At 42.5% G+C, this 13,771-nt stretch overlaps 1 protein-coding gene across 1 annotated transcript in view; it reads left to right on the top strand.

Annotated features, from left to right (window-relative positions):
* The window catches only part of LOC101142064 (Na(+)/H(+) exchange regulatory cofactor NHE-RF3), a 40,006-nt gene that overhangs the window by 24,575 nt on the left and 1,660 nt on the right, over window positions 1–13,771 (top strand). The window contains 5 exon segments of the mRNA XM_055355571.2: window positions 3,776–3,926; window positions 5,290–5,483; window positions 7,755–7,951; window positions 12,500–12,724; window positions 13,362–13,652. Of these exon segments, the coding sequence (XP_055211546.2) occupies window positions 3,776–3,926; window positions 5,290–5,483; window positions 7,755–7,951; window positions 12,500–12,724; window positions 13,362–13,652 (1,058 nt within the window).

Below are 13,771 nucleotides of genomic sequence, written 5' to 3'. Positions count from 1 at the left end.
AACAAAGATGCTACTGGTTAATGACTTTTCTTCTTTGACTGACTTTTCAGTTGCTATAGATAGCTTGCAACAGCTTGCCTCCCTCCGTCTCTCACTCCCTCCCTGCCCTTTCCCTTGCCTTGCACAGTTGTGCAATGGGGGAGGGACACTGGACAGCAGTGGGGGTGGGGGGCACTGGGTACTCCTGTCCCTGAGTGTTTGTCAGGCTGACACTTGAGGACTCTTTGAGGTCAGGGGGCCAGAGGGTTGATGCTTCTAGCCCTCTTAGGGTGAAAATGAAGGGGAGAATAAGGAATAAAAGGCAAGAAAAATGAGATTCTTCATAATAGCTATTTTTGAGTAAGATTGGTATCTTTTTTTTAATCTGAGTGCCCAGATTGTCATTCATTTATTCAACAAATTCTTGAGCACCTGCTGATGTGCCAGGCACTGTTACCTTTGCTGAGAATACCGCAAAAATTTCCACCCTCCTGTAACATTTTGATAGTATCCTCAGCTGCTGCTCAGCCCCACCTGTTCTGAGGTGCATCTTTGAGCTCTGGCTAAGACGTACATAGTGATTTGAGAAACCCCGACCATCAGGAAGCACCAGAAGTTCTATTTCTAGAATTTCAGAGGTGCAGACTAACCTATGTTCAGTTGACCGTGGCTCTGGGGTATTGGTTGGAACCAGAGGAGCTGTGTTAGCTGGTCGGTTCCTTCTTGAACACTGCCTCTGCCTATGTTCTTTCTGGGCCTGGAGAAGCACTGGTGGTAGGTCATGATTTGGCAAGTGATACAGCAACAGACCAGTGGTAAATTTAAAATAGTTTCTAAGGCTTATTTAACCTGTACCAAGAGATGTAAACTCACGATAAGGGGTATTTCTCAGGTCTGTCAGTTATTAAACACAGTGGTGTGCATAGTCAAAGGAAGCTTGGCACGTCTTAGAAGCCTATTATCAGTAAAGTGGTAAAAAAAAGAAAATCATAATTCAGATTCTACTCATCTGGCTCGTGTGCTAATGCACATGGTGAATGGTTTAGGTTAGCTTTATGAGGAAAATGGTCTCTTCATGACAAATATATAGCAAGGTAGCAGGAGAAATGCTGAGTGTTTAAGGAAGCAGAGTTTAAGTTACTGTCATTCCTTACAAGTGATTTATGTAGTCATTAGCAAGCGATCCCTTGCCTAGGTTGACATACAAGAGTCCTCCCTTATCCTGTTTGGCTTTCCATAGTTTCAGTTACCTTACCTGCAGGCAACTGTGGCCTGAAAATATTAAATGGAAAATTCCATACATAATTTTTGCATTGTGAACCATTATGAGTAGTGTAATGAAATCTTGTGCTGTCCTGCCCCGTCTTGGACGTGAATCCTCTGTCTAGCATCTCCACATGGCATGTGCTTACCTGCCTGTTAGTCTCACTACTTACTACTCAGTTACCAGGTCAACTGTCACGGTATTAAAGTACTGTGTTCAAATAATCCTTATTTTGCTTAATAATGGCCCAGCACAGAAAGAAAAATATCACATATTCTCATATGTGGGAGCTAAAAAAGGTGAATCTCATGGAGGTAGAGAGTAGAATGAGAGATACCAGCAGCTGGGAAGGGTATGTGTGTGGGGTAGGGTGGGGATGAAGAAAGCTAGGTTAATGGGTACAAACCCACAGAAAGAAGGAATAAGTTCTAATGTTTGATAGCACAGTGGGGTGACTATAGTTAACAACAATGTATTGTACATTTCAAAATAGCTGTAAGAAGAGTTGAAATATTCTCAACACAAAGAAATGATAAATGTTCAAGGATGGATGTCCTAAATATTACACCCTGATTTGTTCATTATATGCTCTTGATATCAAAATATGACACACACCCTATAAATATGTACAAATGTTATGTATCAATAAAAAATAATAGCTCAGGCCGGGCGCAGTGGCTCACGCCTGTAATCCCAGCACTTTGGGAGGCCGAGGTGGGTGGAGCATGAGGTCAGGAGATCGAGACCATTCTGGCTAACCCGGTGAAACCCTGTCTCTACTAAAAATACAAAAAATTAGCCGGGTGTGGTGGTGGGCGCCTGTAGTCCCAGCTACTCAGGAGGCTGAGGCAGGAGAATGGTGTGAACCCGGGAGGCGGAGGTTGCAGTGAGCTCAGATTGCACCACTGCACTCCAGGCTGGGTGATAAAGCAAGACTCCGTCTCAAAAAAAAAAAAAAAAAAACCAAAAATGCAACGATAGTGATGCTGGCAGTTCAGATATGACAAAGAGAAGCTGTAAAGTGGCCGGGCACAGTGGCTCATATCTGTAATCCTAGCGCTTTGAGAGTGTGAGGCGAGTGGATTACCTGAGGTCAGGAGTTCGAGACAAGCCTGGCCAACATGGCGAAACCCCATCTCTACTAAAAATACAAAAATTAGCCAGGCGCGGTGGCAGGCGCCTGTAGTCCCAGCTACTCGAGAGGCTGAGGCAGGAGAATCGCTTGAACCGGGGAGGCAGAGGTTGCTGTGAGCCAAGATTGCGGCCCTGCGTTCCAGCCTAGGTGACAGAGCGAGACTCCATCTGTTAAAAAAAAAAAAAAAAATGGCTGTAAAGTGCTTCTATTAAGTGAAAAGTTCTCGATTTAATAAGGAAAGAAAAAATACTGTATGCTGAGGTTGCTAAGATTAGCTCAGTTATTGTTAATCTCTTACTCTGCCTAATTTATAAGTTAAACTATCGTAGGTATGTAAGCACAGGAAAAAACATATAGGGTTTGGTATACTATCTTAAAGTTTCAGGCCTCCACTGGGGGTCTTGGAATGTATCCCCCATGGTTAAGGGGGAACTGCTCTATTAATATCTTTGAAGAATTGACAGCATTTCTCTAAGTAGCACCTAAATCTCACCACCTAAATGCATTTGGGTTCTTCCCTCCCTCCTGTGCCCGTCCTTGTTAGCCTACATTGGTGAGATGACTCCACAGCATACGACGGCTAATATAATAGTACAAACTGAAGAGGAGAGAATGGTAAAGATGCTTTCTGATTCTACAAATGCAAAGAAAGGGCATATGACACAATAATGCAGTGTGGGCATGTTTTAGCGCTTTCTGGTTCAAGGGGCCAAGGCCACCCAAGATTCCATCTTTGCATTTAGCTGACCTCAGAAATTCTATTCAAATCAACAAATACCCACTGAGTAAAGGCTGTGTCAAGTTCAGTGCCAGGAGCTATAACTGTGATTTTAGATCAGAAGCCAAAGGCCGAGTTAGCTCTAAAAACGGAAGTTTGTTTCACATTATTGGGAGAAAAGTCTTTACCATTGGATTTCTAGTTTTTCTTTGCAATGGAGTGTTCTGTGAAAGGGTGGTGTATGCAAAGCAGTCCCTCAAAGGCCAAAGGAGCTGAGAAACCAAAGGACAAGGCAGGCAAATCCAGTTTGTTGGTACATTGGAATTTATTAGGGGAACTTACGAACAGAAGCATGGTCTTGGACAGCCACAAAACATGTAGATCTCTGTGTTACTCCCCAGACCCAAGGCTGATATACCATAGGGAAAGGGTATATGTGCTCCAGCAAGACAATCGAAGGCAGCCCTCCGCAATAGCCAAGAATGCTATAGTGCATCATAGCCTATAATTTGTGTGATAACATTAAGGTTGACATGTTCTTAGACTAGGGACAGTAAATGAAGTAGGAATCGGGAGGCAATCACAGGACTGGGGCTAATCAGAAGTCAACATCACAGATTACCATCCAAGAGGGAGTCACTTGTGTCTCCACATGGAGTTTACCCCTACTCTCTTCCAGGTGAAAAGGGGGTGTACATGACTGATATTACACCTCAAGGTGTGGCTATGAAAGCTGGAGTTCTGGCTGATGATCACTTGATTGAAGTGAATGGAGAGAATGTAGAGGATGCCAGCCATGAGGAAGTGGTTGAAAAGGTATGCCCCAAAGGGTACTTTTCTTACCCTATCTTCCACTCTATTCTCATTGGAGATGACAGGAAGACAGGGGTGGTAGGGGACAGCATGAGTTTATGATGGAAAAAATATCCAGTTGAGTTGCCCCTTCATATTAAGGGTGAACAGACTCACACTAGTGGTATAAGCAGTGTTAATATAGGGTTTTGGAATAAAGCCTTCCCTAGTTTCACATGAGGTCTACAAAATTATTAACTTTACCTTTTGGATCTTGTTTGTATCTGATTGGGAGCCCCCTCTGAACTGTTTGATTGAGACAGGGTCTCACTCTGTTACCCAGGCTGGAGTGTAGTGGCACAATCTCGGCTCATTGCAGTCTCGGCCTCCTGGGCTCAGATGATTCTTCTACCTCAGCTTCCTGAGTAGCTGGGACTACAGGTGTGCACCACCGCACCTGGCTAATTTTTATGTGTGTGTGTGTTTTTTTTTTTTTTGTACAGATAGAGTCTCACTATGTTGGCCAGGCTGGTCTTGAACTCCTGAGCTCAAGTGATCTGCCCACCTTGGCCTCCCAAAGTGCTGGGATTATGGGCGTGTGCCACTGCGCCCTCTGAATTTACAATAAGTTCACTGTTGAGCCGTTAATACTGAAATGCTTTAATAGGAAGTGGGAGATAACCGAGATTTTCCTTTGAGGTCATATGGAACCTTAAAAATTGACCAACCTTCTCTTTGTAGAATGAGTTTTTGACGTGGACCCTACTTTCTTTTCTTTTCCAAACTCCCGTTCTAGCTTTTATCTAGGTACCTTTATGGGTTTTCTGAATTCCAGCTCCTACTTGGGCTCAGTTAGCACCTATGTGGGTAGGTCATACTTAAATAAGGGAAAACAACTATAGAAGTGGAGATAGAGGCTGGGCGCGGTGGCTCACGCCTGTAATCCCAGCACTTTGGGAGGCCGAGGCGGGTGGATCACGAGGTCAGGAGATCGAGACCATCCTGGCTAACACGGTGAAACACCGTCTCTACTAAAAATACAAAAAAAAAAAAATTAGCCAGGTGTGGTGGCGGGCGCCTGTAGTCCCAGCTACTCGGGAGGCTGAGGCAGGAGAATGGCGTGAACCCGGGAGGCAGAGCTTGCAGTGAGCTGAGATAGTGCCACTGCACTCCAGCCTGGGCGAAAGAGTGACACTCCATCTCAAAAAAAAAAAAAAAAAAAAGGCGATAAATACATATCAGTTAGCTGGTAGGGCATAGTGTAACAGCTTAAACTCAGGCCTTTCATCCCATATCTTTTGTTGAACCTAGAGACTGTGTGCCTTTATACAGAAACTTTCTTATTCCCCAGCATTGTTCTTGGGGGTTGATGTCATTCCTCATCTGTGTGTGTTGTTACAGGAAGAAGTCAGGAAGCCGTGTCATGTTCCTGCTGGTGGACAAAGAAACTGACAAGCGTCATGTTGAGCAGAAGATACAATTCAAAAGAGAAACAGCCAGTTTGAAACTGTTACCCCACCAGCCCTGAATTGTGGAGATGAAGAAAGGAAGCAATGGCTATGGTTTCTATCTGAGGGCAGGCTCAGAACAGAAAGGTAAGGTACAAGAGCAGGAAACTTGGCAGTGTAACCAGCAAATTCCTCATCCCAGTCTGACTCCAGAGTTCCATTAGGTTCCCAACTCCCAGCCAGATGCATGAGCAGCATAGCATAGAAGGCACAGCTGGGTCAGCGTCTATGTCACATGAGGGTCTGATGTTGGGCATCAAAAGTTTCCATAGCATTATGATAAGGCAGAATTTGGGATCTGGGCAACGGTATCCCAAGTTAGCTCTCTGGGGCGGGGGTGGCGGGAAATCCAAATTGGTAGCATTTGTTTTTGGTACCAAATTGGTAGTATTTTGTGATGTAAATACTCCTCCCATGTCCAATTTCAACTTACTAACACGATGTCACTGAACACAATGAAGTGTTGCACAGAATTGGCTTTTGTGAGCCGGTGTGAGCCAGTATAGCACACCGCTGGACCTGAGGCCGAGGTGTGAGTGAGGATTTGGGATTCAGAACCAGGAGTCCTCCTTCCTTGCAACTCAATAGGAAGAACACTAGGTTCTTTCAGGGAAGGTAAATACATAAAAGAACATGAGTTCAGGCCGTATAAACTGCTATTCGCCCATAAGTTGTTATTTTCTTTTCACTCTCTGTTTACATTAATCAAATATTAATTTGGTTTGTGTTTTGTAAAAACATCCTCAGTGCCTTGGAGAAAGAATATCATATGAAGCAGACAGGAATTCTTTAGTCAAGGAGTCTACCATTTAGTAGATAAGAGATAAGAGACGTATGTCCATAATGAAGGGAGATAGAGGTTAAGTACCTTCATACAGGGGCAGATCAAGCACTGTGATAATTCAACGTTAGAGTAAGCTTTTCTCACTAAAAAGGTACCAGAAGCCCTCATAGTAGGGGTGGCACTTGAGTTCAGGCTTTGTAACATGAATAGATTTGGGAAAGTAGACAGAGCTGGGATAAGGAAGATCATTCCAGCAAGGTGGGAGTCATGTGAACACAGGAGACACTGGCACAGTTTAATTGGCACATAATGTGTAGTACAAGAATTCGCTGGAAAGGTAGGTTGGAGAGAGGTGACAAGGGGACTTCTATGCAAGACTGATGAGTTTGAACTTGGCTTATCAGACAATGGGGAGTTGTTTTTTGAGCAGTATAAGGGAGAAGAACAAAAACCAGCCTATAATGTCTTGGGGGCTTTGCACATCTCAATTACTCCTAACAATTATGCAAGAAGAACTGCTGAAATTGAGGGCTTGGAGAAGATACAGTAATTATGTAAGGTCGAATAGTTGTTTAGTTCCAAAGCCCATGCTCATTCTGTTGCACCAGGAAGTGACTTGGTTAGGAATGTGCATCAAGATGGATCTGAAAGCAGATCTGTATCAGACAGAAGGACTGGGGAAGGGAAAGCAGTAGGTAAGGTGCTGTAATAGTTTGGGTAGAATTCTAGGCAGGAACTAATACAAACTGCATTCAGGGTAGAGGAAGTGGGATGTGTAAAGTATTATGGTAGCATCAGAGGACTTAGCAATCGTCTAGATATGGGGACTGGATGCTGGGGAAGAATCAATTGCCAAGTGTTGGTGACTGGGATGATGTTGCTCCACTAACAGGTAACCAAGAGGAGGGGCTTTGGGATGGAGAATGGGCAGAGCTGATTTTTGGTTTGAATACATTACAGTTGAGAGATCTATGAGATATTTTGTTGGAGATACCCAGCAGCTAGCTGGAAAAGTGAAACAGGAACTTGTTAAAAAAAAAAAAAAAAAAAGGCAGCATCTGGTGAAGATACCAGAAGGCCAAAGGCACATGGAGGCATGTATATACAGATATATTCAAAACCGAACACACCCAATTGCTACTAAAATGCCAGCATGGGTTTCTTAAGGTCCAAAATTTTGGGTTTTGTTCTTTATTCTTCCCCATCTTTTATGACAGCTTTTACATAAGACGCATGGCTACAAGTATGCCCACTGACTTTCTGGGAACTTGCAGCCTTTTAATATGCTATTTTGCCAAAATCAAATGTCAGACGCTTTTAGTAACAGGATTATTTTCGTTAAGACCCCTTCATTGTTAATTGCTGGGTTAGTTTCTGGGGTGAGTTCTGAGCAGGAAACGAGCCTAGATAGTGTGCTTATAAGCTTCCTGGGATGCTGGTGGAAGGGGTGGTAGTTGTACTCAGCATGCCTTTTTTATCTATTTCATCAGGGCTTTGGGCTCCAGCAGAAAATCTGTTTTATTTTTTTAGGGGACTTACTGATAATTTTATTTTTTGGGGTTGGGGGAGGGTAGGTCAAATCATCAAGGACATAGATTCTGGAAGTCCAGCAGAGGAGGCTGGCTTGAAGAACAATGATCTGGTAGTTGCTGTCAACGGCGAGTCTGTGGAAACCCTGGATCATGACAGTGTGGTAGAAATGATTAGAAAGGGTGGAGATCAGACTTCACTGTTGGTGGTAGACAAAGAGACGGACAACATGTACAGACTGGTAAGTAATACAAGGCCATATATTCCATGCATTAAGGCTGGGCCCATTCACTCATGACCTCAACTTTTGCACTGAGTTAGGACTTTGTTCCTCAAACTGGAAGAGGCATAACAATCATCATTAAGGCTAAACTGAAGCTCAACTCAAATTGGTAGTGATAAGAGAATGCCAAATGATTGATAAATGAGTTTTAAGTCCTTGGTCTTAAGATTTTGAAAGAATTTGTGAATATAACTGCAGGCTTACTCTTGGTGATCTGAGAAAATCTATGGAGAATATAAGCCTGGAAATAAAATTGTTCCCAAAATAGGAAACAATTAGATTTTAAGCTTTAGGTCAGTTAAGTGCTATCAACTGCACATAAAAGCCTAGAAAGGATTATTAAACAACTTGTAAGCCCTTAGCAAATAAAAAAGAAACACAGATAGACCAAGACCAACCTGAATCAAACTAACTTTATTTTCTCTTAACAGCTCTTTATCATAACACCCACTACTGCATGTTTTAAGGTTTTTTTTTTTTTTTTTTTCACTTTTAACACAAGAACTGAGGTTGTCTAGTTTAACAGATACCTGGGGGGCCTTCTAAGTACCATCTGTCTTGCTAAGTGTTGATTGTAAAGATGAACAAGATAAATGTCCTCTGTGATATACAATGATAGTAGAATCTAAAATAAGTGGTACAGAGGGGGGAATATGATGGGTGGTGATATCTTAGGCCCTCCTCATAGATTAGGAAACCGAAGCTTAGAGAGAGTAAGCACTTTGCTAAAGTCACGCAGCTTAGTAAAGACTGAAGGTGGTATCCGAACCCAAATTCTTGGACCCGTAATTCATTATACCATACTCCCCAGCACATTTTTTCAAGATAATCTTGTAAGCAGGATTAAGCAATTAATTAGATTAATGGCTTTTTTTTAGCTACTTGAACAATCATACCTAGAAAATACTTGATATCAACCTGAATATCAACTTGAATAGAAGTCTCTAATGGCATGCTACTTGTTCCTAACCGTTTATGTGCTTAAAGTTGAAAGGAGATATGGAAAATATATTAACATACTTAAAGTGGCACTAGATAATTCATTTGCTGGATGGTGTAATTAATACTCAAAATATTTAGTTAGGATAGAAAGAATGAAAACTAAAGAAATAAGAATTTCAGATGTACTATACTAACCTAAAAGTAAATTGTATGAATACCACATGGTGAGACCTGATTTGAGGACTACAGAAAAAGACCAGAAACTTGATAGTCCAAGTGGTTGCCCCATCCAAATATGGTAATTTAAAAATTAACTGACACTTGGCTTCTAGAGATGACCATCTTACTGTACTTACTTGGTCAGACCATACTTGGAATTCCTGGTAGTATAGTTACCACCTCTCTCTGTGCTTCAGTTTCCTTAGTTGTAAGAGAGGGGTAGTAGCTACAGTGAAGGGTGGCTATGAGGGTTGAATTGGAATATTCAGAGCATGTAGAATAATGCCTCACACATCTAAATGTTCTATTTGTTCAATCAATATTGTGTCCGGTTTCAAGAACTTCACTTTAAGAAGGCAATGACAAGGGTAACCAGGGAAGAGGTTTTGGAAGCCACCATGTGAGTATTTAGCTTGAGTAAGGCTTTGGAGAAGAGAGCATCTTCAAGAATTTGAAAGGCTATTACATGTAAGAAGGAGCACACTTTTTTTTTTTTTTTTTGAGACGTTGTCTTGCTCTGTCACCAGGCTGGAGTGCAGTGGTGCCATCTCAGCTCACTGCAATCTCCACCTCCCGGGTTCAAGCGATTCCCCTGCCTCAGCCTCCTGAGTAGCTGGAATTACAGGTGCGCACCACCATGCCCAGCTAATTTTTTGTATTTTAGTAGTTTTACCATGTTGGCCAGGATGGTCTCGATCTCCTGACCTTGTGATCCGCCCGCCTCGGCCTCCCAAAGTGCTGGGATTACAGGTATAAGCCAACACGCCCGGGCCACACATTTTTTTTTAAGGTGTCCTATGGGGCACAACAGGACCAGAGAAGCCATAGGGAGCTAGCTTTTGGCTTAAGAACCAACTGAAGCTGCCAGAAATGATGAGTCATTTTGCAGTTGGTGGGAAGTCAAGCAGAAATCAGAGGCGGCTGCTGCAGCTGTTTGTTGTAAAGGGGATTCTGACCCCTCCTGATCTTATCATAGAATTATTTAATTGTAATTTTTCTGTTTTGGTTAATAGAGAACTTTGATCTAAAAAGAAGCCTGCCCTCATCATCTCCTTCCCCCCTCTCCAAAGTAAGCCCTGTAGGTTGGGGTGGAGGGTAGATCTTTGAGATACATCAGTGAGTAAAACACAACCCTCTAGCAGTCCCTGGCACATACTAGACACCCAATTATCTGAATGAAGCATGAATAAAATCTCATTTTTTTTTTTTTTTGAGACAGAGTCTCCCGCTGTTGTCCAAGCTGGAGTGCAATGGTATGTTCTCAGCTCACTGGAACCTCTGCCTCCCAGGTTCAAGTGAGTCTCCTGCCTCAGTCTCTCGAGTAGCTGGGACTACAGGTGTGTGCTACCACACCTGGCTAATTTTTATATTTTTAGTAGAGAATGAGGTTTCACCATTTTGGCCAGGCTGATTTCGAACTCCTGACCTCAAGTGGTCTGCCCACCTTGTACTCCCAAAGTGCTGGGATTTCAGGCATGAGCCACCAAGCCCGGCCAAAATCTCAAGTGTTTTAATGTTATTGCACTTTGCCTTGAGATGAACTGTGACTGTCAGATACAGTTGATTTGCTTGTTTGGGTAGTGTTATCAGACGTATTTTTGCATGTAATGAGTCACCTGATAATTTTCCATATTTTAAAGAGAAAGGCTCCATTGTGGAACTGTTGCAAGTATATGACTAAAAGGTCTGAAGTTAGTTGAACTGGGTAACTAGGAGGTTCTGTGCTGGTGGTATTCTCACTTAGAAAGGAAGGAGATGTGGTCTTGTGGTTAGTAAGACACATGATAACCAGAGGACTAAAAATCTAATTTTAGTCAGGCTGCTAAACAGTGCGATTTGAAGTAGAGCCCACACTGTGCTCACCTTCCATTGCTTGATTTCCTACTCATCACCTAACAAATGTTCCGGACACGTGTGGGCAGCCATTTAGCTGCTGATCCAGGATCACACCATACCCAGGTCCACCCTTCTAATTCTGTTAGAATTAGAACTAAAACAGCCAGTTAGGCTTGTAATTCTGTTACAAAAAAATCAATCCTGTTTCCTGTTGTATGTCTCTTCAGTATTCAAGATCATCATTTCTTCACATGGATGGTCTGGGAGTTGATATGAATTAGGAGTATTTAAAGATGTTGGAGAGTTTGGCATAATAGAAGTGACAGCTAATGCCTACAATACATAGCAAAATAAGCACAGATCCCAGTTCTGGAAGGGGAGGGTGTTGGCAAGCAGCAAAGGGTTGGAATTAACTTTTGTTACAATATGTGACCATATAACAGCTGTCACCCTCTCACCAATTATTACTATGTATATGGGTTGGTCTCTTCTAGTAGCTTTGAATCTTTGGATAGTGATAAAAATAGTGTTATATTAACATTCTCCAGAGAGACAGACCTAGTAGGATATAGATACAGGTATGAGAGGAGATTAATTAGGGGAATTGGCTTGTGTGATTATGGAGGCTGAGAAGCCCCACGACAGGCTGTCTTCAAGCTTGAGACCCTGGGATGCCAGTAGTGTGGCTCCGTCCAAATCTGACCGAGCCACATTACTGGCATCACCCCTGATTGGCAGTCCTACTTGTTTGCTTCTGTGCATTTGGCCTGAGAATCTGGGGGGCTGCGGCTGTAGATCTTAGAGTCCAAAGGCCGGAGAACCAGGAATTCTGATGTCCAAGCACAGGAGAGGAAGAGTGTATCCCAGCTCTAGCAGACAGACTGACACCTTTGCCTTTTCTGTAGTTCACTCAGACTCGCATGCTAATCCCCTCTGGAACCACCTTCACACACACACACCAAAATAATGCTTTACCGGGCTTCTAGGTATTCCTTAATCCAGTCAAGTTGGCATCTAAAATTAACTATCACAAGTGTCTTGTGTTTTACTTTTTCTAATGTGTTTAAGGAGCTCTGAAGACCATCTTACCGAAAGGAAAAGCCAGAAGAATGTACTCTGCATGAGGTACCGGCTAGTCAGTCAGATATGTCATTTCCCAACAGGGAGATTATGTATAGCTTGTTCAGTGACTTGCTCACTATCATGAACTCAAAAGAAACTAGCAATTTTTTAGACTTCTTTTGGGATTCTTGTACCACATCCTATACTGCTTTTATGTTCATGTGTGCATTTGTGTACATGTATACACATATTACTCCATAATGAAGCACAGTCTTCTTTTATACCTTTCCTGGTTGGGGTAGTAGAGGAATTTTACAGCCTACAATCAGACACATCCAGAAGAAGAGTGGAATATGTATGATACCTTAAAAATCAGCACATTTAACAAAGTATAACTTACTCATGGTTACAACTAAGTTAATGTTTTTTCCCTTTATTTTTCAAAAGGCTCATTTTTCTCCATTTCTCTACTATCAAAGTCAAGAACTGCCCAATGGCTCTGTCAAGGAGGCTCCAGCTCCTATTCCCACTTCTCTGGAAGTCTCAAGTCCACCAGATACTACAGAGGAAGTAGATCATAAGCCTAAACTCTGCAGGCTGGCTAAAGGTGAAAATGGCTATGGCTTTCACTTAAATGCGATTCGGGGTCTGCCAAGCTCATTCATCAAAGAGGTATGGTAATCTGGTTCCAGCAGCCCAACAAACACAGCCACAATTAGGATAGTCTCAGCTTTTCCCACCCATTGATGGCTTAGTAGAGAGGTTCCATTGAAGGCACACACTGAGGGGTCTCACTTGGGTTCAGATAAATGTTGTCATGGTCCCACACCCTTTAGGTTAGCTACCAGTACATTCATAAGCTCACGTTTGTTTGTTTCCCAAACATCTGTTCCAAACAGTGTGAGTTGACTGAACTCTAGTTGACAGTCACTATCAACCCTGATTGGCAGTCATATTTGTTTGCTTCTGTGCATTTGGCATAATGCCCCTTACCCTGTAGGGACTGATAAGAATCCCTATAGCTTTCAAGTTGGGAGTGAAGAAGGGGGACCTATTTATCCCCCTTCATCCCAGAAGACATATGACGCTGAACCACTATTTATAATACCACTAATCATGTGAATATGGAAGTTATAGCCTTCATAAATATAAAAGCATTAGAACACCTTTCTCAACTTCTATACCTCAAGGAGAAATAATAACATGATTAAAAATAAATTCTTGAGCTCCTCATCTATCCTCTTAAGGAGAGCTAGTCTGCTGTCCCCTTCTCTGTTTGAAATTGATAACTCAGAACTTCTGTTCACAGGTACAGAAGGGCGGTCCTGCTGACTTGGCTGGGCTAGAGGATGAGGATGTCATCATTGAAGTGAATGGGGTGAATGTGCTAGATGAACTCTATGAGAAGGTGGTGGATAGAATCCAGAGCAGTGGGAAGAATGTCACACTTCTAGTCTGTGGAAAGAAGGCCTATGATTATTTCCAAGCTAAGAAAATCCCTATTGTTTCCTCCCTGGCTGATCCACTTGACACCCCTCCAGATTCTAAAGAAGGAATAGTGGTGGAGTCAAAGCATGACTCACACATGGCAAAAGAACGGGTGAGTGGGGGCCTATTTCTTTTCGTGATCTAATTTACTAGAGTATGGGTACAGTCCCTATGAGTATATTTAATGTCTATGTTTGCCACAGATTTTTTTTAAAACTAGAAAATGACAAT

The sequence above is a fragment of the Gorilla gorilla genome, chromosome 1 (genome assembly GCF_029281585.2).
Source record: "Gorilla gorilla gorilla isolate KB3781 chromosome 1, NHGRI_mGorGor1-v2.1_pri, whole genome shotgun sequence".
Taxonomy (NCBI): Eukaryota; Metazoa; Chordata; class Mammalia; order Primates; family Hominidae; genus Gorilla; species Gorilla gorilla.
Note: the sequence above shows the minus strand (reverse complement) of the source record. Positions and strands in the feature narration are given on the sequence as shown.